Source organism: Falco peregrinus, chromosome 1 (genome assembly GCF_023634155.1).
Source record: "Falco peregrinus isolate bFalPer1 chromosome 1, bFalPer1.pri, whole genome shotgun sequence".
In the NCBI taxonomy this organism is placed as follows: Eukaryota; Metazoa; Chordata; class Aves; order Falconiformes; family Falconidae; genus Falco; species Falco peregrinus.
This window is the reverse complement of record NC_073721.1, coordinates 39,566,246-39,590,066: the sequence shown is the minus strand read 5'-3', so window position 1 is coordinate 39,590,066 and position 23,821 is coordinate 39,566,246. Positions and strand designations below refer to the sequence as shown.

General features: G+C 44.0%; 1 protein-coding gene across 1 annotated transcript in view; it reads right to left on the bottom strand.

Moving 5' to 3' along the window:
* Positions 1 to 23,821, bottom strand: part of SORBS1 (sorbin and SH3 domain containing 1) — a 220,370-nt gene that overhangs the window by 24,644 nt on the left and 171,905 nt on the right. The window contains exons 15-26 of the mRNA XM_055793988.1: positions 22,356 to 22,531; positions 21,439 to 21,502; positions 20,257 to 20,331; positions 19,860 to 19,922; positions 15,845 to 15,892; positions 15,601 to 15,730; positions 13,416 to 13,530; positions 10,141 to 10,224; positions 6,261 to 6,326; positions 5,586 to 5,687; positions 4,197 to 4,246; positions 1,098 to 1,273 (exon numbers count right to left, since the gene is read on the bottom strand). Coding sequence (XP_055649963.1) covers positions 1,098 to 1,273; positions 4,197 to 4,246; positions 5,586 to 5,687; positions 6,261 to 6,326; positions 10,141 to 10,224; positions 13,416 to 13,530; positions 15,601 to 15,730; positions 15,845 to 15,892; positions 19,860 to 19,922; positions 20,257 to 20,331; positions 21,439 to 21,502; positions 22,356 to 22,531 — 1,149 coding nt within the window. The remainder of the gene's footprint in view (positions 1 to 1,097; positions 1,274 to 4,196; positions 4,247 to 5,585; positions 5,688 to 6,260; positions 6,327 to 10,140; positions 10,225 to 13,415; positions 13,531 to 15,600; positions 15,731 to 15,844; positions 15,893 to 19,859; positions 19,923 to 20,256; positions 20,332 to 21,438; positions 21,503 to 22,355; positions 22,532 to 23,821) is intronic.

The window sequence follows — 23,821 nt, the reverse complement described above, 5'->3', positions numbered from 1 at the left end:
CTGGGAGGGAGAAGTCAATCGGCGGCTGACCCTACTAGCGCAGGCAGGCCGCACCAGCTGGCCTTGCCCTCCAGCTTAGAGATTCCCCACGCTAGGAATAAGCTGCGTCCTTCAGCCAATGTGGCTGGCGTGTCTGCTTTAAAAATCAGGGAGTCAGATCGGGACGTTATGTGGTTTTTTTCAAGCCAGATCCAGTCTGGGTTCAGCTCAGACTGCAGCTTTTCGGTCTGTTTCTGATTTGAGTTCAAAGTCAAATGTCAAAATAACCATTCAGGTTCAACTGCAGCTTGGGGAACAACAACTGTTTGAACAGACTTTTTTTGTCAGATCCGGTCTGACCCCCTGCCCTGTGGGCCTGCCATCATGCTGAAAACCAGCTGGAGGACGGGAGGCAGAGAGACCTTTTTGGTGTGATGTACTATTTTTAGGGAGAGCTGTTCAGAAACCCAGTGCATTCCTTCCCCAGTCCTCTCCCCATCTCAAGCCATTTTTAGGTTGAAGTTGGCTCAGAGATGCAGTTCCCCAGCACAGCTCCCCGATGGGAGTCAGGCTCCCACGGCAGGGGAGGAATGGGGAGCAGAGGCAGCGGTCCCTGTTGTGGGCGCAGTGCCCCGTGCACTCCCTGCACACCCCTCGCAGGCAGGGGGCTGTGGAGCACGCAGCACCGGCTACGCCAGGGTAGCCAGGCCAGCAGACGTGGTGTGACCTGCTGAGATACCACAGCAGGAAAAGCAGAAAAGGCAGGGGAGGGCTCTAGCACGGCAAGGCAGTGAGAGCGGATGGATGGCAAGGCCAGCCCGAGCAGCCTCGAGGAAGAACATGAGGGCGTGGGGTGCGGCTGAGATGCTGGATGGAGGGAGCTGGTCCCTGCTGGGAAGAGGAACCTGGATCAGATAAAGGGGTCATGAAAAATACTGGCCAGTGTGGTCTGAGAGAAAAAAGGAGGGGGAAAAAACTGGGGATGGCAAAGAGGAAGGACAGAGGAAACCTCAACTGGCTTCACCAGGACTCTAAAGCCTGCGGCAGTTTGCCCCCTATCACCTGGCTTTTCACACTGTATGCAGAATGGAGAAGAGGTTAGTGCCCTGACCACCTACCTTTTGTGGAAGCGGAGCTAGAAGGTCTCTTGAGACCACTCAGCCCCTGGAACGGGATATCTCCACCTTCCAGCACACTCTTGTAAATCTGCCTTTCATTCTCCAAGCCAGCAGGGTCCCCCAGTGCTGGTTCTGTCTCCCTCTTCACTGCCTGATAGATGGGTGAATACGTGGAGCTGGAAAACACAACAAAGGGGGAGGGACACCAGCGGGTCACTTCTGGTTACCGAGAGCTTCATGTAAAGTCAGAGAAAACCACACCTGTGAACCCACAACAGACTGTACGCAGCACTGGTGCTGAGTGAGAAGAGGTTATGAATGCACTGAGATAATGTTCTAGGCTTGGCACTGCCGTAACATTCTCTGCCTGAGGGAACCCTCCCAGCTCCGCCCCCAGAAGACGGGTGGCGGGAAGGCACCCCTGTATTTTACAGGTGAGGCAACAGAGTCACAGAGCAGATGCGTGGCGGCTGTCTGCAGACACAAAGCAATCGGCTAGCTGGAAGTAGCCAAGGATCTTCCAGCTCCCAGTCCTCTGTCCTTAAACACTGGTCATGGCTGTCCCCTGGTTACAAAGCACACCTGCTCAGGAGTTACCTCAACCAGCTCAGCCTCCCAGTTAACACTGGAGTTCAAGACTTCCAGAGAGCAATTTCTGAAGCCCATTGGTGAGGGACCACGCAGAGAAGCAAGAGCACAGGGCTACAGACAGTGCTGTTCTAAATGCCAAAGAAACTCCCAGACGTGCCCAGTTCTGCTCAGCCTTGCCTCAGGTTTCCACTACAGGGAATGGAAAATCCCAGACTCGAGGTCTACTGTGCAAATATATAAACAAAATGCTGTTAAAATGAGTACAATTTTAATTTCTTAGTTTTTGAAAGACTGGACATTTATTACAAATCCCTTTCTTCAGCCATGAATCTAAGCACAAGTATGCCACCACATCTGATGTCTAGATTTCATGTTTTCTGTCTAAAAACACCCCAGCTGACAATGCTGTGGTACGAATGGCCTTTCCAGGTACAAGAGACTCACTGAGCAGCCAGGCAGGCAATGTTTTCCCAAAAGCAAAACTCATCTGATCCCAGTTCTTGTGCTCAGCCAGGCTCTTCAGAACATAATGGAGTCTCACACAAAACTATTCTGGGGCCAAAGCATGACTGCTGGAAAATTTGAAAAAAATAAAAAAATAGGGCATTTTCCAATTCACGGAAACATTTTGAAAGCTGGTTTACATCCAGATGTTCAGGAGAGATTCATATCTATGCGGGCATGGACATGCTCGTGGTTATGCCTGTTTGTTGCAGATAAATTTGTACATGCATCTGTTTATTTTGGAGAGATGCTGTACTTCTGGGGTAAAGAGAAAGCTTTCAAACACATCACAGGATTGGCTATGGAGGCGGAATTACACAATGTCTGGATCACAAAGAAGAGTTTAGTTTCCGGACGAGGAAAACCAGGTCACACACAGTTCCATAAATTACTTTCTGAAGTAAAAGCTCATGAAAAGCAACACGGAAGAGAAAGGGAATGCTGTCACTTTTTCAACCTCAGCAATGCTTGAAGAGCCACAGAGCTGACGGGGCTGCCCCAGTGCTGCTCCCCGCCGGGCTGCAAGGGAGCCCTGCCAGTGGCTGAAGGGAACGACGACTGCCCTGGGGTTCCTCACCTGGGAGGTAAAAGCATTTTAGCCTAGCTGTTTAAAACCAAAGGGTTAAAATGATCCTCCTTTGGGAATACACCGGAGAGAGAGAGGAGGCATTTGGCCAAGCTCCTTTATGGCAGCTCCCTCAGCAGGGCCAGCAGGCAGCCCCGCCTGGGGCCCAAGCAGCCTGCACGATCACCATCAGGCAAAGGGAGGGAAGAGCAACGCAGCAAAATAGACAATAAACTCAGGGAATCTTTTCTCCCTGCTCTCTAAAGGCCAGGCAGGGAGGAAAGTGCAGCATGCCGGGGCCTCGCTGCTGTGCCCCATTCCCAGGCTGCTTCCCCTTCCCTGGCTCAGCGCTGGCACTCCTGCGCGCTGGTGTCAGAGAGGGCACAGACGGCACTGCCCTGGGCCGAAACCTTACCAGTCTTCGGCAGATATCACCTATTTATGCTAATCTCTGAGATTTCCATTTATTTTATTGCTCTCTCCCTATCAAAACAAAACAAAAGTCACAGGAGCAACCAACAAAACGTGCAGCGTGCGAGATTCCCAGCAGAATACACACAGATGGGAACAGAGCTGAGAGAAGTACAGGAGACCCCTAAGGCAGAGGGGTGGTGAACACCCGTGACATTAATGGGCATCTGGAGGAGAACATGCCTTTCCTAACAAACCATTCACGCAGAGGGGATCACTGTGCCTACGGACAACGTTAAGCGCTCAGTCCAATTACAAGGAGCAGCAGGTTCGCAGCAGGAGCTGGCTCCATGGCTCAAGTAACTCAGCACAGCTCAACATCTTGCTCTGATGAAAAAACAAAAAAAATATTGTTTTTTCGTGTTCCTCTTTTAAAACAAGCCAGCTCCATGTACAACCCATTTAGGCAGAGTATACTGTTTATCACATATTCCTCCAGAAAATCAGTGCCTCATTAGGTCTTTGAGAATTATTGTTATGGCTACTGCTGCTCCCTTCCTGGAAGCTGGAAAATAATTGCCTTCCATCAACAGCATCCTTTCAATCTGGTGCACACAACTGGGCACATCTAACAGAAGCCGATCTATCATTATGTGTGTAACAGAAACAAACTTTGTTTATTCCATGCAATAAAGTTACTTGCATGAAGTTACAGTCAGTTTGTAAACTTCATCAAGACAGAGTTAAAGGTCTGTTTGTTAGGGTTTTTTTTAGTCACTGCCTATCACAATCAGCAATTATTATCTAGGCAATGCAATCACTCATGTAATCACTTCAAAATTAATTTGAGATCATAGAGTGGATATTGTACCTGGACTCATCTAAAGCACCTGTATATTCTCACGGTACATGTATTTGTCTATCTCCATCACCAAAACATAAAGACACCCCATTTTCAGCACCCAAACCCCTGTCCTACATGCCTTCAGACTGTAAAAGAGACGTCAAAAAGCAATCCAAAAACTTACTAGGAAGAATGGTCTGTGGAAGTTTCCAGGGGAGCAACACCTGCTGTATTCTGCAAAAGTCCAAACAAAGGAGTCATTGATACACACACATGAGGAGAAAGAAAAAGGCTTGCTTAAGTAATTTTCCATCTATTGCTTGAATATTAGCCTTTAGGAGACATTGAGGTTTAAGTCTAAATGCAATTTAAGCTGTCAAAGTCTTTGCAGAAAAGCGACAATTTTCCTAAGTTCCTTCAGGGCAGTGACAGGTTTTTAGCACAGCCGATGCCTTTTCGTAGCGCCTATTCTTTTGTCCGCAAATGAGTCATTGTGAATAAAGCCAAAAGCAAGAAGAGATAACCAGCTGGGCCATGACCAGGAGACACATGCTCATAATTATTTCCCCAAGCTTTTCCCCCAACCGGTCACTGCCCGCCTTTGCTTTAAAGGTATATTACATTTCTGCAGCACAATACATTCCTCAGCATTCAAAAAAATATCAAAGCGCTAACAAGAAAAGCAATGTTTCAGTTCGGTTTCCTTACTTAAGAGAAGCAATGCCAGCTGCACCGGTTCAATAGCAAAAGCCAGTTCTTATCCGCTTGCTTTAAATCCATCTAACGCTAGGCACGTCATTTTAAAAAATTGAAGGCAATTTCAGAAAAAAATGCTCTGTTTGGTGTCCCCTCATCTATGCGAGGATTCTTACGTAGGAAGAAAAAGTAAATCTTGGGTCTGAAAAAGCAGCTTTTTCAAGTCCTGGTGAAATGCCGCAGTTTAAAAAAAAAATCAACAGGGAAAAATAGAAAAAATGGCACATTACCAAATTGAGCTATCATTTCATGGTTCGGGTCCTGCAGACCCTGGAAGCAGCAGCAGCAGCTGACCTGCCCTAGAAGGCCACAGCAAGGTGCAGCATAAGGAAAATTGTGTAAAATCTCTTGGGAATATCCAAATCTCGGGTAGGCGTGAGCTCCTAGCAGAGAGCAGGGCTTGTATGAAGGGAGGCTAGATGGCAACACGCTTCAAAGGCACGAGATGATGACGTGACACCAACCAAGAATTTTAAGCTGATTGCTGCTGCCTATTCATGTGAAAAATAGAGAGATGGTTTGTTGTTTTTTTTTTTTTTTGCAGACACTGAACTCAAAACCCTAAAGGAGGACGGGGGCAGGGGCAGCTGAAAGGGAACAGGGGAGAGAGAGGAAATCACTGTATCTGAAATGGATTTCAAGCCGGATTCTCAGCATCACGTTCTATTATTTCTGACAGCAACACAGCAAGCCATGCAGTCAGAACGGTCAGAACCATTATTTATCCCAACCTCATTTAATAATCATCCAGCAGTGAATAGATTAGAGCAGAGAGTTTGGAAACAGGGATTGGCAGCATGAAAAGAATAGGAAATACCTTCTGTGGCTTTTTATGTGGCGCTTTATAAAGCTTCTCCATTTTTTCTAAATCTGCCTCTAACTCAGTCTGGTAGAGGTAGAGGTCTTTTTCTAGATCACTCTGGTTAAAGAAGGAGAAGAAGAATGGGAAAATAATGCTTAGGGTTAGGGGAAACCAAAGGAATGTTAATTTTGAAAAAAAAAAAGCGAGCCTTTTTAATTGAAAAAAGACAAAGATGGTATGGACAATACACAGAAATTCACTAGTAATTAATCATGTTTCAATCATTACATTGGAAATAGTTTTAGGCATTTAACATTCAAAATTAAGAGATGCGCAGGCCTGCTAGAATCTAATTCTACAAACCATAAAGTTATAAAACCCACCTGTAAAAAAAAAGAAAAAGATACTGTAACAATATGCAATGTGCTGTTAGTATAATTATCATTGCAAGTCAAGATAGCAAAACCATCACTCTAAATTATGGCTGATTATGCTTTAAGGATTGTTTACCAAATCAATTTAATAGCTACTTAATTGTTAGGCTAAAGAGCTCAAGCCCAATTAAAAAAAATCACTCACAAGCACACAAAACCCAAGCAATGCTACAAAAACAAAAAAGAAAAAGAAAATCACATACACACATACATACGCGCTAGATGCTGTAGTACAACGTACGTGAGGCACAATTACCTTTCTATCCTCTCTAGTAAGGATAGAGCAATCTCCAGGAGTATAATCCCAAATCTTTTTTGGAGGCTGATGGAAAGCAGAGGAAGGAAATGAGGAAATGAAGATAAGGAAAGACATCACAGAGAATATGGAAACTGGATTAGAACAGAGGGGGAATACAATAGGGGATTTGCATCAACACTGAAAAGAAATTAAAAAAAAAAACCACAACAGAGAAAGAGGGATAGAAAGAGGGATAAATCTGCTATAGCACAAACATCAAGAGATCATGGGAGGCAAACGGGAGCATACATGCAGTCCGGAAGGGGTTGTTTCAGTAGTCTTTGAGGACATTTTTATTTTTGCAAGGTGCTCTAAGGGGTTTTGGACTCTAGAGAGAGCCCACAGCTGGCAGTTAAAGCATTAACACAAAACCAAAACAAAATGGGGACAAAAAACCCACACAGTCATAAAAAGCATTTGTTTCGCTCATTCTTCTTTTCAAATGGCAAGGGTAAAACAATGGCCTTTGATAAAGAAAAGGGAGAAACTTTCCCACCCTGGACAGATACATACCATGTGAACAAATGGCTGAATTTCCAGTGGTGGCATTGTGGGGCAACGAGAACGCAGAGTTGTTACTTGTTATTTCACTGGTTTGGGGATGTGTTTGTGTGTGGGGGTTGGTGGAGAGAGAGGGACATACAGGAGTTTGGGAACTAAGTTTGTAAAATTCACTCTATAGGTGAAGGTGCCGATTTTCCTGTTTGGATGCACGTGTAAATATCAGGGAGGATCGTTCAACGTTAAAGACCTTTGTCCTGCCGCTCCTAACCAAATAACGCCACACCAATATCCTCATTTCACTAGATACACACCTCTCACTGATAAAGAGACTTTGTTCTTACTTTGTGAAATCAGAATATATTTGCTTTGTCTCCCCGAAGAAATAACCTCTCTCAGTGTTGGGGCTGGCAGGCTTTGCATCATCCTGCGCAGCCCTGCTGACTCCTTTGACCGGATCCCTCTGGTCACTGACCGGGAATCTCCCAGTGTCCGTCTATCAAAGGTGAGGCTGAGCTACAGCACTTGGGGCTTGCTCCAAATCCCTTTTGAGACCATCTGGATCTGCAGTTTGAATCCACGTTATGTTCAGATAGCCACCATGGGGATGCAAACACTAAATACCCATTTCTGACCCATCAGATCAGCAGCTGCAGGAGCAGGGGGTGTAGATAGCGTTGCAAAGATTTAGGTTTGAGATTTGGAGGGAAGGAGGTGAGAAGGCAGGACACTCACCCCTTTGTCCAGGCCCCTGCTTCTCCATTTACAACAGTTTTTATTTTTATTAGCGCTGTCTCAGGAAGGGCTGGGAGAAAGTGCCCGTGTGCGTGACCCTGCAATCACAGCAGAAGACAACCGAGCCCTGGACTGACCGAACGTTGAGGCTGTGGGTGGGTGGCAGGCACATGGCTGGGGAGAAGGAAGGAGTGAGCGTGTGGGCTGCAGCCTCAGCAGCACGCCAAAAAGCATCCATGCTGCAGAGAGTGACCCACCTGTCTGTAGGGCACTCGCCTGCCCGGGAGCTGCCCAGAAATGCACCTGGGATGCTGGTCCAGCATAGCGCGGCTCCAGCTGCCGGGGAGGTGTGTGTGCTCTCCTCCATGGGGAAAGCCCCAGCACGGCCATTTTTTAATTTAAACCCCCATGGCACGTCTGGAGAGCTGCAGGCACAGGCTCACATGGACCCCGCACTCCCTTTTACCCGGGGTGTTTCCTGCCCGTGTCACATCACTGCAAATAAAGTCAGAGAGCCAGGGGAAACCACCCTGTAGAAGTACACATTATCTCCAGCACTGGTGAAAAAGCAGCTGGGACAAGCGGAGAATCTTTGAAAATCCCAGGCGCTACCACAGGTCAGCTGAAACCCTCCGATTAGGCATGAGGCTCAGCCACTAGCTGGTCACAAAAACCTGGTCCTCTCCTGGCTGGAGCGAGCAAAGCTACAGAGAGCACACTGCTTTGGCTGTGGCAATGAAGCCCACAGGGCGCTTCGCTAGCTGTACAAGCCTGAGACAGCATCCTCAATTCAAGCGGCTGGTGCCGAAGCAGGATGTACTGCATAGCACATGCAGGGGCTGGCACGGTGGCTCAGGGAGCACGGCTGCGTGCCTTTGGAGCTGCAGCGAGCTGACACGGGTATCATTTCATGGCAAGCTGTAAGAAAGCAGCCCCTAACAAGAGTGCCCTGAGCAAGGCAGGGAGCTGGTCACCAGAACAGATGCTCCGTTGAAGAGGAGATGTATTGCTGGTGTAGCAAGCACAATGCTTCTACAGAACAGGTACACCCTCACTTCTAGAGACACTCAAGGGCATAAATGTTCGTTCTTTCATTTTCCATTAACTTACACTAATTCGAAGTACCACAGAGATGACAAACCTTCATTCATTGCAAGAGCATACGGCCATTAATTACATGGCAGCAGAGAGAAGCAGGTTTCTTCTCACTTTGTGGAAATCTTAAACCATGACAGCTTGTGAAGGGCTAAATCCTTATACTGACATCACTTAAAAGCCTCAGTGAGATGGGATTTACCTGACTTCTACTGCCTAAAAGTTAGAGGGTCTCATCTCAAACACTGCTGAAGCTCCTTCTTCAGCTGAGGATGGAAGTTCCATAGCTATAAACCGTAATTTTCTATGACAGAATGGATCACCCAGCCACTGTACATGTTTATTTTTCAGCAAAAATTACACTGTTTGTAAGATGTGATCAGACTGGGCTCTCAGTCTCAGGCAGCCACGTCCTGCACAGAGCAATTCTGTCACTTCTGTGAGAACAAAAACTACATTTAAAGAAAATCTAGTGCTCTCTGGTGTCCACGTGTTGTTGCCTTTGAAGCCAGTACTAAGTTTCTGTTTGTCGCACATGCAGGGACACCTCAGCAGCACCCAGAGCCGGTGTGCATGGGCAGTGACAACTGACCTCCAGGAGAAAGGAGAAACCATCTCTCTACTTCAACAGACGTGAGAGCCTGACACTGACCCCTGGTGCAGTACCAGTAGCTTATTAAATAGTATTTAATAATGAAGCTAATAGTGTTTAATCAGTAAGAACCAGGCCACAAAATGCTTTAAAGTCACATTTTTTCCAGTAGCCATGATCACGGATGTGTTCCCTCTATCAAAATATCCTTTGTCCTATTGAATAATCAAGCTTTGCTTCATCATTTTCCAGAGCAGGAGATCAAGGCTCTCCACCAGCACCCCCGGCTCTCCCACAGCAATCCAGCTCCACATGAAAAGGCAGCCCACTGTTCTCAGAGTCCTTGGGGTTTGGGGAATGGCCAGGAATTCAACACAACCCGATGCACCCCGTTTAGGCAATGGGCAGCTATGTGCACAGGGAAAGGAGCAGGAGAGGGGGTCATGATCCCTTTATGGATATAGCTGGAAATTACTGATGCATAGCTTACAGGTCAAGGCCAGGAATAAAAGATTCTTCTTGACTTAAAGCTACCTGTCAGCTGTCCCAGAGCCTGTCAGGCAGGGGGAGAACAAGGGCTTTGTGTAAGGGCTTTCCAGAACGAAAGCAGGGCATTACTTCTAGCACTGACAACCAAAATGCTGTTTGAGCTACGGTGTGCGAAAAAAATACTGCTTAGTTGATACATACAGCTGGAAAGTGGGGAATGTTTGTAAATGGCTTCAAAATACTTAAAGTGGTCACAGAACAGCTGCTTTACGTCAGTAGCAGGATGATGCTATGAACTATCACATTTTAAAATCAGTTAAGGCATCTGCTCCAGGTTCAGGGCCTAGCAGGGAGATGTGACAATCATCAAAAAAATAAAAAAAAAGGCAGGTTGACTTCATTGGTCATCGCAACTATCAAACTTACCGGTTTCCCAAACTCCAATTCCGAAAAGAATTTATACCAAGGTTCATTCTTTAAATCTATCTCTTCTGGGCTTATATCCCGAGTCTAAAGGAGTTGGTGATAGGGGAATGGAAGAAAGAGAAGGATAACATTATGCAAAGAATACACGGAAAGGGACTGTTAGAGATGCAGATGCCATGGTTTCCATTCTAAAATGTAGATATTTAGCTTTATAATTTGGAATTTCTATAGCACCTCTCTCACAAAGGCCACGAACTGCTTTGCAAACATCAGTTAAGCCTAATGGCATCATTGTGAGCAACATGAATATGAATGAATTGCATTTTACAGATCAGGAGACCCACACAGAGAGGGATTATGCAGCTTGCCCAGAGTCACAAGGAGACTCAATGGAAGAGCTGGGAGTCAAGCAGTCCCGCAGTCCTACTGTCAGCAACTTCCATCAAGTCCAAAGCTGCTCGTACTTAAAAACTAAAATTTTAATCTTCATTTGGTTAAAAGAAGAGGGATTCAGTGAGACCTGAAACAAATACTGCATCTTTAACAGCACATGAATATGTGAGAAACCCTGTTCTATACACTGCAAACAGAGTGAAAGGTGTTTTCTAAATCAAAGGAGACACAAGTCAGAGAGAGTACATCCCTGAAAGATCTCTGAAGGGATGGACAGAGAGACAATATTACTTGTTTCTTCACAAATAAATGTTAGAGAATCGGACAAAACTACAACAAAGGAAAAATCAGACAGGACAGAAAACAGTACAGTTGAAAAGGAAATTCCCTTTTGCTCATACAATCTGCTTCAATGAAACAAAACCTGTTGAAATAGTTGTAGCCAGTTAAAAACACTACTGGTGAGAGAAAAGAGTCAAATCCACTGCCGAGGGCTATGAGGTGTCACACTCCAAAAGACGAGCAGCTAACTCTTGCATTTCAGTGTACCTAGTCTTAGACATGACGGATCCCAGTGCATTAAAAATATAAATACAGTATGTCTGAGATGCCAGTGTAATCCCATGCTCTCCATCACAACAGGTGATGAGCCACACACACGCACAGAGGGATAACAAAGCATCCTGATGAAAATCGTCCTGTGAGGGGGTGACAGAGGTGGGGGGAGTTTCCAATGGTGCTGGGCTTTGCTAGTTGTCCCAGACTCTGCCACAGCCATTACACATCACAGAAAAAGCTCTGGGACAAGAGCTCAGGGCTGATGCTGAAAGAGGGGCAACGCTTCAATCTGAAAGATAAATGGTTACATTGCGTTTGATTTCCGATGGCCTGGAGAAACGTTTGGCTATTTCTTAAAGGCAGAATAGAAGCAATGCCTCTGGTTTTTTCTTTGCTGTACTCCAAGTAATAGTACTCATCTTGTTATATAACTGCCTTTACATTAACAAAGTCCACTGGTGTCAACGGGAGGCTCTTCATTGTTCTGGAACGTTTTTGGATCGGGATTCTGACAGTCACAGCTCTGGGCGTGATTACCAGGAGATAGCCACAAATCTCTGGCAGCCTCCTTGAAAGATCTCATTGCTAACCACTGTATTTAATTAGGCTGATAGAGATCATGAAGCCACTATTTCAAGACCTTCTTTCTTCTGTAATGTACAGTTTGAAACTAAAGCTCAAAAAAATAACATTGGAAGTAACACAGCTACTGCAGTCTTCTTGCCTTTGATGAGCTCTGTACAATATTTCTCAATTACGCTGATGATGGTCCTGCTTGTGGCTTTTAGACTTTGAGTCAACAGCTCAATGAAGTACCTGATGAAGTCTGAACACGTGAACAGTGCCACTGGTGATGATGGACCCTTCGCAGAGGCTTAAGTACGCAGGTGAAGCAGGCCTTTTGCCACAAGGCTTAATCTTGGCTGTTTACAGCAAGACAAAATTGCCACTTCAGTTAACAGAAATCTTGCTCCAGGATGGACTGCAGGAATGGGGTTGTCCTACCGTGTCCAAACTGCTCCTCAGTGGCACTTCTCTAACGGGTTGAGTCAATGGCCAGTCGTAGCGAGGGAGAGTCATCTACCACCCATTTCTATAGGCACTAGGATCACACTGCTGTCAGCAGCAACTTCCTTAAAGTCAATGAAGGGACAAGGGTGTGAAAAGAAGTTGGTTGCAGGATCTTCAAAAAGTGATGGACCTTGACTGCACTTGGAAGGAAAAAAGAAAAGCCACCAAAATACTAAGGAGAAACATCAGGTCCCAGATCAGACTCTATTCTTACATTTCTATCAATTTCAATTGCTGTTCGCTCTTGCATAAAATCCTTGGCAGGTTTTTCAGGAGCGTTCCTTTACCTGTTCTATGTTCTATGCATGGATCAATGCCTGAGCTGTTAAGGCACAAAGTCCAGTTTACATTTGGAATCTGACATGCAGTTAGTGCTTCTAATTGAATCCTTCAAATTAATGCCTACATAGAACAATTCTGTCTTTACGTACCATCTGGTGATTCACTAGTAACCTCATTCAGTATTTTCTCACACTTGGAGTGTCACACTTGTACCACTAAAGGACACCTTAAGTGAGCTGTGGTGATTTACGCAGGACCAGCTGACGAGATGAGCACCACCTCTCTGCCTTGCCTTCGGAATGAGACTTTTGCATGTTCCCTAGCTGTCACAACACACAGCGTTACTAATTCAACCTGAAATCAGTAACAACTCACTTAATACTCCACGTTACACACCGGCACAGCTGGGGAGCCAGCTCACCTTCAGTTCTGCTCCCCCCTGCTGAGATCCAGCTCAGCAAGAAAGCAGCCCAGGGGAGATGGCCACGGCCTAATGCACCTCAGAGGCGTTCCCTGGGGCACATTACAGGCCCTTGAAAAAGTGTTTGGTGTTTAAAGCATCAGAAGAACATAGAAACTGAAGCATCCTGCTTGTTGCAGAATGCCTTCAACCATCCTGCATCAACTAATGCTGTGCCCTAGAAAAAGTACAGCTGGGAAAACAGCTGCTGAACAGGTCACAGTGTCAAACACGGATTAAAAACTAGGGTTAGTGATCCATACTTAACACAGAAAACAACACGTCCAAAAGGAAAGAAGCCTCTCAATCCCCCTGGGTCTTGCTTTATAGAGAACAAAAATGTTAGGAAGTTATGCAAAAAAGTTTTCAAAACAAAATATACAAGAAATACATCACATGAGCACTGCAATGTAAGCATAGGGAATCCCATCTGAATGGAACTGGACAGGCACTTGGGGAGTATTTTACAACCACAGGATAAAGCCACAAAATAGGATAAAACAAACGTTACCATCTTTTCATTGTTCAGAACTGAGGACTTTCCTGGCTGATAGTCATAAATGCTCCTGGGCTCCGCACGGTACTTTCTGGTATCCACCTTCTTGTCTGGAGGCTCCCAGTCAGTCCTGAGGAAAGAAAGTTCAATTAACCCAAACCGCTGCCGTTTCCATGGAGACAAGCACTTCCTTCTGACAGGCGCCTTTCCCTGCTAATCATGGTTTAATCAGGGTACTTTTTTTAATCTGGGAAGGGAGCCTGCTGCAAGAGGAACAGTTCAGATAGGCCTCTGGGCATGTATTTCTTTATCTATAGGAGGCAGAGTCTGATACAGCTCAGCTGCTCAAAACACTGGGGGGTTCTTCCAAGTACGTTCCATAAAATTCCAGATTTCCGTACCTTTCCTCAGTGGAAATACTTAGTAATGGGCTTCAACTAAGCTCATAAACATGAAAACGTCCAAACTTCAAGCAGAACTCAGACTAGATTGCTTTTACTAAACTTCTTTATCTCAGCCCCCTCACTGATTACCCGATTAGTACTGCTCTGGGTTCTGGGGGCACTCGGGGGTCCAAGAAGGGGTCTTTTCTAGAGACATGAATGAATTTGCTCAGGCTGGTATATCTACAGATGGCTAAAAGCAGTCCATTGACCACCCAAACCACTATATTTTTGTGCTGTGTCCACACTGGCACAGTTCAGACAACAGTAGTCACAAAACATTCAGGGTCCCTATCCTATGACATCCAGCTAATCTGAAAAGTAATACACTCAAACACCTCATGCAGAATACCAGTGCCCTGAGAAAAGCCCATAAATCATCCATTTAAGCCGGTAAACTAATTCTGGTCCTGCTCTTGCTATGTTCCCTTTGATGGGCAACGTTGTATGTGGATTCATCTCACCTAGCGTTCACCAAACAAAAGCGAGGCACCTAACCAAGGACTGCTGCTCCAGGCTTCCTCCCACTTACCCTACTGACCTGGCTTGGGGCAGGAACAACTCACTGAGTTGCCCAAACTCTCTCCACTGGTTTAGGAGAAACAATTAATTTATTTTTTAATTTTTTTTAAAGGCAAGATAACAGCCAAAATGACTGGCCTACAAACACTACAAATTTCAACAAGGGTGATCTTTTCTGTCTAGAATAAACTTGACTGCTTAAGATTCCAGACCCAGGAAACCTCTCCCTGGTGAAACACTGTTTTGTCACTAGATAATAGGAAGCATTGATTATTGTAATCCTTTTCGTTGCAAGTTTTCTCAGAGGGCCAATGTACTATGCCTTCAATTCCTGCGTAAGGAAGATGTGTTCTACCAGCAGCCTTTGTCACCTGATGCAGTGGCCTGAGATGCTCGCTGAATTAGAAATCTCAAATTACGGTATTTCTCAGTTCAGGCAGCAAGTGAAAAACATTAAGAGCATGTGAAAGTTCGTGAGGAAAGACGGAGCAGTTTAAGAGCTGGGAGAATTCAGCAAGACATAAAATACTCATCGCTCTCTCTGCTTTCACTTCATTTGGTAAACACTTTCATTACTGGTACAGAGGGGTTAAAATACGTGGCAATAAACACAGCAAGAAACCAGGAGGGAAGTCATCTTGAAAGATCAGAACTGACAACACTAAGTAGAACCCACTTCCAATAAAGTTCCTGCGGGTGGGACTCCTCCAAGATGGAAAAAGCAATAAAACTTTTACCAAGGCACAATATAAATCCACATTTTGCTTTTGCAAAATTACTGCTATTTGCTTGTGTTCTGAAGTGCTTTGACAGTGTCACACTGAGCCAAGAGTTTCCACTGTGTCTCTGTGGTAGGCACTGAAGAGGCATAGCACCCAGGGGAACATTCCTCACCCAGGCAGAACACCAGGCAACACACTGTGGGATGCCCAGTGAAAAAAGACAGAAAATGGGAGACTGGGTGATGATAAGCACGGTTTGGTGGTGGCCTTGGCAGTGCTGGATTAACAGTTGGACGTGATGATCTCAAAGGTCTTTTCCAACCTAAATGATTCTATGAATAAAGGAGTTCACTGCTGCCGAGTAAAAGAGCCAGAGTCAAAACTACACCTGCACTTCTCCCAAAATGTTTAACTGGCGTTCTGGATCTAAAGCTTCCACCTTTGTCCCCTCCCCATTCACAGCTTTCAGAGATTCTTCCACTACTGATCCAAATACATCTTGGTTCATGTCACCTTTCTGGGCTGGATTTCAGTGATGAAGTACGGTTTGGCAGTGGCAAGGTGGCAGACCTCTTCACAACCTTCTCCGAATCAATGCTGTCCGTCTCACTCTTGGAACGGGGAACTGAAAGCTGGGTTCTGCCTGTAGGGTGAGTCAAATATAGGTATATTGGTGAACTGGAAAGGAGGCAAATAAATACATGCTTTACATGCCCTTTCTGTTTGACAGATGACACAAGAAATGTGAGTTACTTACTGTCCTCAGAATAGGAATAACGAGGAGAGTATGAATCAGAATCTTCATCTGAAAGACAAAAGCATTTTGCAAGTGAGCTGAAAAAGCCCCAAAGAAGCCACATCAGAGACCCTTCTCATTTCTTCTACTAACACACTGGCCATAATTTGAGTGATGTGCCCAATACTTACCACAGGGAGAGGAACCTAAAAAAGAAAATTCCAATGAGGTTTAAATTACATTTACATAGAATTCCTAGATTAGATATAAATATTAATGTACTCCTCCACAGTAATACCTTTCTCCAGGCTCTCAAAGCATTTTAGAAAACATTCACTTTTTATCACAAAACTCTACAGCAAGAGTTATTAGATCCACTTTGTCAAAAGCTGAAGGATAAACAGAGGATCTAAAAGCTGCAGTACATGCCTAAAACAGCTCATTAGGTGCTAGGCACAGTAACAGAGCTGCAAAGTCCTGATCCCAGTCACACACGATAATCACTGGGACATATCCACTGTATTAACTTGCACGCGAAGCTGAAGTACGTTCACTGACTCAGATTATCTTTCCAGCGCAGATAACATGCCTGGCACGGGACACACATGTCTACTTGCACCAAGAGGCTGTCCTTGTTCTGAAAAGCTTACTTTTTAAATAGGAAAGATATGTCCATAGAATGCAAGAAGGATATTCAGGAAGCTCTAAGAGAGCTGGCACTGACACCAGCATAACCAAGTGGTGCAGTCTGGACCCCGGTTGAACAACCTCCTCCCTTTGATAGTGAAAGCATGGCACTGCAGAGGATGTGGTACTGTAGTGCTCAAGGCAGACGTGCCCCCAGAGAAGGTGGGAGGGTGGCAGCATTACCACCCCCCAGCTCTACAGGTGATGGCCGGAGAGACTTTGACCTGATCAAAACCTAGCGGTATCTTTCCACCACCTTCAGCAGGCTTTGGAATGAATCCTCAGTGAATTGCAGGCAGTAGCAGGGGGAGTTGGGATCAGACCTGTGAAGGGGACCCACAGGCCCATCACCTTTCACTGCCGAGCAGGGTTCACACTTGTAGGGATGTGAATCTGAGACATCTACGGGACTTCCAAGGCAAAAGGCAGGAAAGTACAATGCAGTGACTGCAAAGAGAACTGCCAGCAAAGGTGTTACTGGCACCTCCATGAAGAAACCACTAGAAGTGACAGAGATAAAAAGACAGAAAAACAAAACAGATGAGGCTGGAATAAGCCAGATAAGAAAAGTACATACTAAAAAAAACCCATTATGTCAATTTAGTGATGCCGATCCACATATCGAAACAATTTCCAGATCTTCTCTCAAGGAGGACATCAATCAGCTGATACAGTCAACCTCATCTGCTGGATAAAAGCGGCTGGCTAACACAGCTGACTTGAAATGGCTCTCAAGCCTTGATCAACCTTCCAGGAAGGCTCAACCAGTTTTAACTTTTAGCCTCTCTGCCGAGTTCTTCTTGGTGAATGAATGAGAAGGTTTCAGTCTCAAAAAGCCGGTTACTGACTCGGGTGCGCTTATCATAGCCTTCAGGTTAAAAAAATAGCAACAGTCAATTTCAGGCCAATTCCCATACTTTAAACCTAAATGACAGAAAATAAGTATCTATTTATTTACTGTTATTACACTGAATTGTTCGCAAATTGACAGGCATTCCGTTATAAAAGTTTGGTTTATTCAGATAGCAAAATACTTGGTAAATCGTAAAACTCTTGGTCCCTACAAACACAGATGAACAAGTGTCTAAAATTATCTTCATGGCCATTCACCTCTCTCAGTCTTATTTAGTGCTGGTCATTGATGAAAAAATAATTCACTTACTTCAAGAGAAAGATCAATATTCATTATAGCTCATCATTCAGATAGGAAAAACATACAACAAAAAAATCCACTTCAGGTAAGTGCTATTTTCCAATTGCTAATATTCTAATAGCTACACTCATATGGAGAACAGGCATGTGTTGTCTCTTCAAGTATCTTATGAAGAAAAGCATCTATATTTCTTCCCTTTTTACAGCAAGGAATGCGGAAACACAGAAATCTGGAAGGACTTGATAAAGATTAATGAGTAAATCAGAGATGAGCATTCAAACCAGACCTCCTGGTGCTCACAGCTGCATTCTGCCTGGGAGACCCCCCTTAACGGAGCAGGGTATCTCCAGTCTCTGATTTCAAAATCTGATTCCTGTAGTGAGAAGAGGCTGTTCCTCTGTAGTTCTAGAGGATCTGCAGGGTTTTTTTCATGGGTTGGCCATATTCTCTGCGTTTCTAGAGACTCTAAAGGTATTTTAGAGGGAAGCCCAAATCTTGATGCTTCTTGGAGATCCTATGCATCAATCCAAAGTAAAAACTCTGACACTGGTTGTATGAAATTAAGCTTCAGCCCACCTTGGGATAAACACTTTACCACCGAGTATAAAACCTTGAAATGTTTTCTAAATGTGAAACATGCACTCCAACCCACCTACATCACCAAATATTCTGGATTCCTTATCAAGGAAAGAATCCAAGCAAATATTAGAGAAACATTTCCCAACGTATTGAGGATAAAAAGAGTCTTTGGTCCAATAACATTTCAACTACCTAAACCAGCAAATTACTTTCATATACATGTTTCTAAGTGCACAGGGGACATTTACAGGAAAACAGACTCTTAAATCTGTTATTGTCATTGGTTTTGCAAACAATGTTAGTTCAGACAAGAGGAAAATGGATTTTCAAACTTCATTACAAACAAGAAAATTGAATCTCTGTAAAACTCCTTTATCAATCACTTATAATTACTGAGACTCTTTGTTTCTCTCCCATCGATACCCACATACCATTCCGCCAGTAGAAAACAATTTACTCTGCATTATGATTTGTAAGACAGGACCCTTCACCTACAGGTTTCTCCAAGAAATGAGCCAATCTCTCAGACACCCGTATGACACTAGCCCACATGCATTTTAACAGTGAAATGCACCTTGCATCTCCTAGTGGGTTCTGAGCACCTCAGCCAGAACCCATATTGTATGCTTTCTTCTTACACACTACCCACCAGGCATTCAATGTAAACACTGAATGAAATGGTTAATTAATAGTCTCACCAGGGCTGGCTTGAGGCACTGGCTAAGTAGGCAAGTTCCTAAATTGCAGGATCTAAAGTGATACCAAAGCACCAAGTCAACAAGGCTGTCACCACCAACAAATTCCCAGTCAGGAAACGTCTGTATGTCCGATGTGCACAGTGGATTCCATGTTTCTCATGTATCGGTGTTTTCATGCATATGCACACAGTTACACGATTATCACTGCAATAGCTGCTATTTCACCATTCCCGAAACACGACTGTAAAGGATTCTGGTTTGTACATGGAAGTTCAAAGGAATCTGCCGAGTACACGAAGAGGATAAGGTGAAGACAATGTTATTTTAAGTTGTCAGATGTGCTGATGAGCCTGTCAAACTCTGTCCTTGCCTAGATATGCCAAGTGCACCTAAGGCCAGCCCTGAACCTTTGTTACTGAGTTATATTTATTTTAAAAGATTACATTTGAGGGACTGATCCAAAACCCACTGAAGCAGGCATCCTTTTTACCAACAGACTTTAGTGGCATTTTGGGTCTGGCCCCAATACTGTGTTAATAGTCAAAACCAGAAGTAAATAATTAAAGAAACTAATTGATCTGAAAGGGGGGTGGAAGAAATCTCAGTTAAACCACATCTTTACGTGTAAGTCAGCATTCTAGGCATGTTAAATAATCACTGCACACACATGGCTAAATACAACTGATAAGCGCATAAAACCAAGCAAACCCCACGTCCGTAGCGTTAGTTAAATACTAGTTACAAAGCCAGAGGAGCACCGCAAAGCCAAAAAGGCATCATACAGTCCAGGCAATGCTTAGAGTGCAGCAAATCATTATGAGGCAGCAAAATGCTCAGCAACTAGAAAAAACTCCAGGAAGAAAATAAATGGATAAGGCAGCATTTGTGCAGAAAAATATATATGGTCCTTTATTATTACCTTCAGATATAGGACTAGGAGTAGACGCAGGAAACTGGTATGTAGGAGAATAAGGATTGTCTTCTGCAGCAGAGAAAAGCAGTGGATTTTGAGACTATCCACAGTGAAGTGGAGGTTCTGCTTCATCCCCCAATTTCCTATCACCATATGATTTTATTGCCTACTTTAATGATACTACAGTAAATGGCATCATACTTTAAAAAAAGATTAATGGATTAGCAAAGATTTAGTTATTTTATGCATCACACAAGAAGATAAACTGGGCATAACTGAATTTCCAGCCAGTGTAACATATGGGTAAGGAAATCTAGAACCTGGATCTAGTTACTATTAGGGTGCTATAGTATAGTTAACTCAAAGCACAAGACAACAGATACTCTGACTAAACTTCTGGTACCTTCAGTTTTTTGCTGGATTTCAGGAAGTTCAGGAAATATGTAGGTAGGGCAATAAGGGTTTTCTTCAGGAGTGTCTAAGGAGAGGAACATGATTGGCAAAAAAGATCAGAGAGGACAGATTTAAAGGGGAAGGAGGGCGAGACAAGAACCCATACAAGCTGACTGTAGAACAGCCCTTCTCCTGCTGATGTTCTAGCACGACACAAGGTTGGTGCCTCTGCTCGTTGCTGCCTGGCGTGTCTGTGGGACAGCCTGCAAGCCCAGGGGACCAAACTAATTCTCCTCCTTCTGAAGCACTCGCTCTGGCTGAGCTGAAGAACCTCTGTTAGGAGCACTGGGATTAGGAAACAGCTCAACTCCTTCTCATCCCATCCAACACAAGACAGCATCTATGTGCGCATAAAGCTCATCACGACAGCACCTGCAGCAGCAAAGACAGCTCCAGCTGTGCATGCTCTGTGTTTTATTATTAAGCGCAGTTCTGAATGGCATCTGCCTGCACATCAGGCTCTTTAGAGGGTTCAGTTCGCAAATGCTACTGCAGCCATTTCTCTCCCAGAAGAAGGAACGTGAGTGTATCAGCAGCCAGGCACAGAAGTGCCCTGAAGCAGGAGATCCCCTGGGTGCACCACTACATTTTCAAGTGCTCATCACAACTTCAGGTTTTGAAAGGAGAAAATCTGAGGTTTTGAAAAAGCAGAGTTCAGATTCTGAACCCACCAAAAATCAATGGGAACCTCTTCACTAGTCTTGGCAAGCTTTAAATCAAGCTTTGTTATGTTTCAGAGCATAAAAAGCCTTGTGCATGGAGCAGTTTCAGTGATAACCTGCTGTCCTTTAACGGGGCAGGGGGGCTTAGCTGCTGAAACTGGAGTTCAGGGATCTGTTTTCTCTAACAATGGAATTATTAGCAGCTTTCTGATCTTAAATAGTACTCCTGATTTCATGAGGGCACTGCAGTTCACCTTCCAGAACAACCCAGGCCCTTCTTTGGACTTCACTGTTCTCTCACCTTTGACTTCAGAGATTTCAAATAGATTGGTGGAGTTCTGTGGTGCAGAGTAAATACTAGTTAACATAAACCACTTATTAACATCTAATACAATTCTTCACATGAATGAAATAAAAATATCATTAAAGTGGTCTTTTAAAGTAAATAAAAAATATTTGTGTTACAGTACCTCTATTTAGCTTGTGAATCTGTTTGAACATCGTCTTGTACCAGTCCTTCGATCTGTCTGTATTCTATTGGAAAAATAAATATACACATAAATAATCACAATTGTTAATTCCATCAGCCTTTCAAAGTTCTTGTGAATCTTCTAGTAATGAAAAAGGTTTACACTCTGCTATGTGAGGGCTATATGAAATGAATACTTTGAAATATGAGTGATTTTGCTCAGATATATAAATCTCATGCATAATGAAACTACAGGCTTCACTCTAGTTATTACTAATGTGCAAGCTTTGAGGGGTAGGTTGCAACCTGTGCAGGACTGTAGATTGTGTGGAAGGTTTTGTGTATTAATCTGATTTGACATCTAAAAGTAGACACCTTGCCTATTTCAGTCATACATCCTGATTTCCTAAGTATTCAATGGACAGTTAAGAAACATTTAGCATTCAAGTCACTCCAGACACTAGTTGTAAGAACAAGTTAATAATGCTTTTTATTATGATTTCCCCTCCCTCAACACGGAATGAACTTAAACATGTTGTATAAAAGAGATATCTGCCTTTGAGGTGGCTAAAATGAGACAAAACTCTCCCTTAGCTGCTAGCTGTCAATGAAACAGAAGAATAGAAAACAATATTCTCAAATACGATGAAGATATATATATATTTTTAATTTTTTCCCCCTGAGGCAGCTGAAACAGGTTGTTGATAGCAAATGGAAACATTAATAACAAAATACATTGGATTTCAACATGTTATATTTATATATATATATATATAAATAATATATAAAATACATTGGAATTCTAGCTTTCCTTAAACCTCTGCCATCTCTGGAGCTTTAGTGAATTCCCTGAGCATTAAGGTAGGCAGCATCTGGCTCAGGTTTTGTGCATCGACCACACGCTCAGTGTTGTCTTACCCTCAGCGGAATGCCAATGTCATCGACGGAGGTATCAGCCATGTGCTGAGGGCTCCTGACGATGCTTCTCTTCTCCTCCATTGCCTTCCTCTCACTCGGCACTGCCTCCTGAACCGGCTTGTCCCGTATGAGCGCTGAATCAACTTTATCAGAAACTACTCTGTCTGGCACTGAATCTGGAAATGACAATGGAGGATTCTTATCCCATCCCAGCATTTCACCACATCGCCCTATTCCACTCTTTTAAGGCAAAACTCCTAGCAAGTAGTTGATGAGACAGACTGTGTCACTGCTAGCTGCGGTTAGCACCTGGACTGAAGGGAATCTACCGAGAGGTAGTTTGATGCCAGCCAAAGTAGGTTGGCAGCTCTCAGGGAGCTACCTTCACACACATCAGGACAGTCTCAGCTGTCATATAAGAAAATGGAAAATATCATTTCAAGGACTGTTTGGGGGTTCGGTTTCTGTGTCTTTTTGACTAATTTGTGACTCTGCAACTTCATTCTTCATCAAAAAGCATAAATGATATGGTCTCCTAGACACCTTTTTCTGCTAAAAATTTCAACCTAACGGAGCATCCTATGGGGCATCACTTTTTAACAGCCTACTCTCGCATGCCTGACGATGCCACTCATTACAGTCAGTATATGATGCTTCCGATTCATTTCTGTGCCCTATCCAGAGTTTGTAAACAACAAATTCCACTGATGTTTAAGCATACGTATGTCTCCTCTTGCACACGAGTCTGCATGAAGCAATTAAAAACAAGTAATTGCTTCAGACTGCCTTGCTTCTGCCTAGAATTCCTTGATGCTGCATGACTGACACCCACACGTAGCAGCAGGCACCATCAGCAGCCAAGATGTCAAGGGAGCTCGTGTTGCTCTGAAGCTCTACCATGCTCTGGAGAGCTGCAGTGCAGCAACCCTTAGGCTCTGCTGAGGACTTTCTCGGTCTGGATTTTCTGGAGAGGAAACATCTGTGATTTTACAGTCTGCCTCATCAAGACTTTGCCAAGTCCTATCCTTTTTATGTCACTGCATGCACTGAAAAAAGAGAGAGAGAGAGATATGTTTATTCACATGCACATCACCATACTGTCCAAAGCGATTAAATGTGCAGAGAACCAAGAGGGGCAGTTAGCAGAGGAAAGGCTCATGCGTAACAAACCATCGGTCTGTTGGTACCTTGAGCAAACACAATTCTGCCCTGCAAAACTCAGTACGTGAATGATTTGCATTTGAGTGGTTGGTTTGAAATTACCATCAAACTTTAAGTCTTCCTCCTCTAAGAAAAAAAATGAAATCATGTTCATAAATGTTCAAAATGGGGCAAAGCACCTATCAAATCCTTGTTTAGCATTTGCATCCTATTTCTGCTCCATGTGGATGTGTGTGCACTGTCTTTTGGTCCTTTCGTGTCCCTGGCATACAGGGCTCTCCGTTTCATAGGAAGTATTTGGTCCT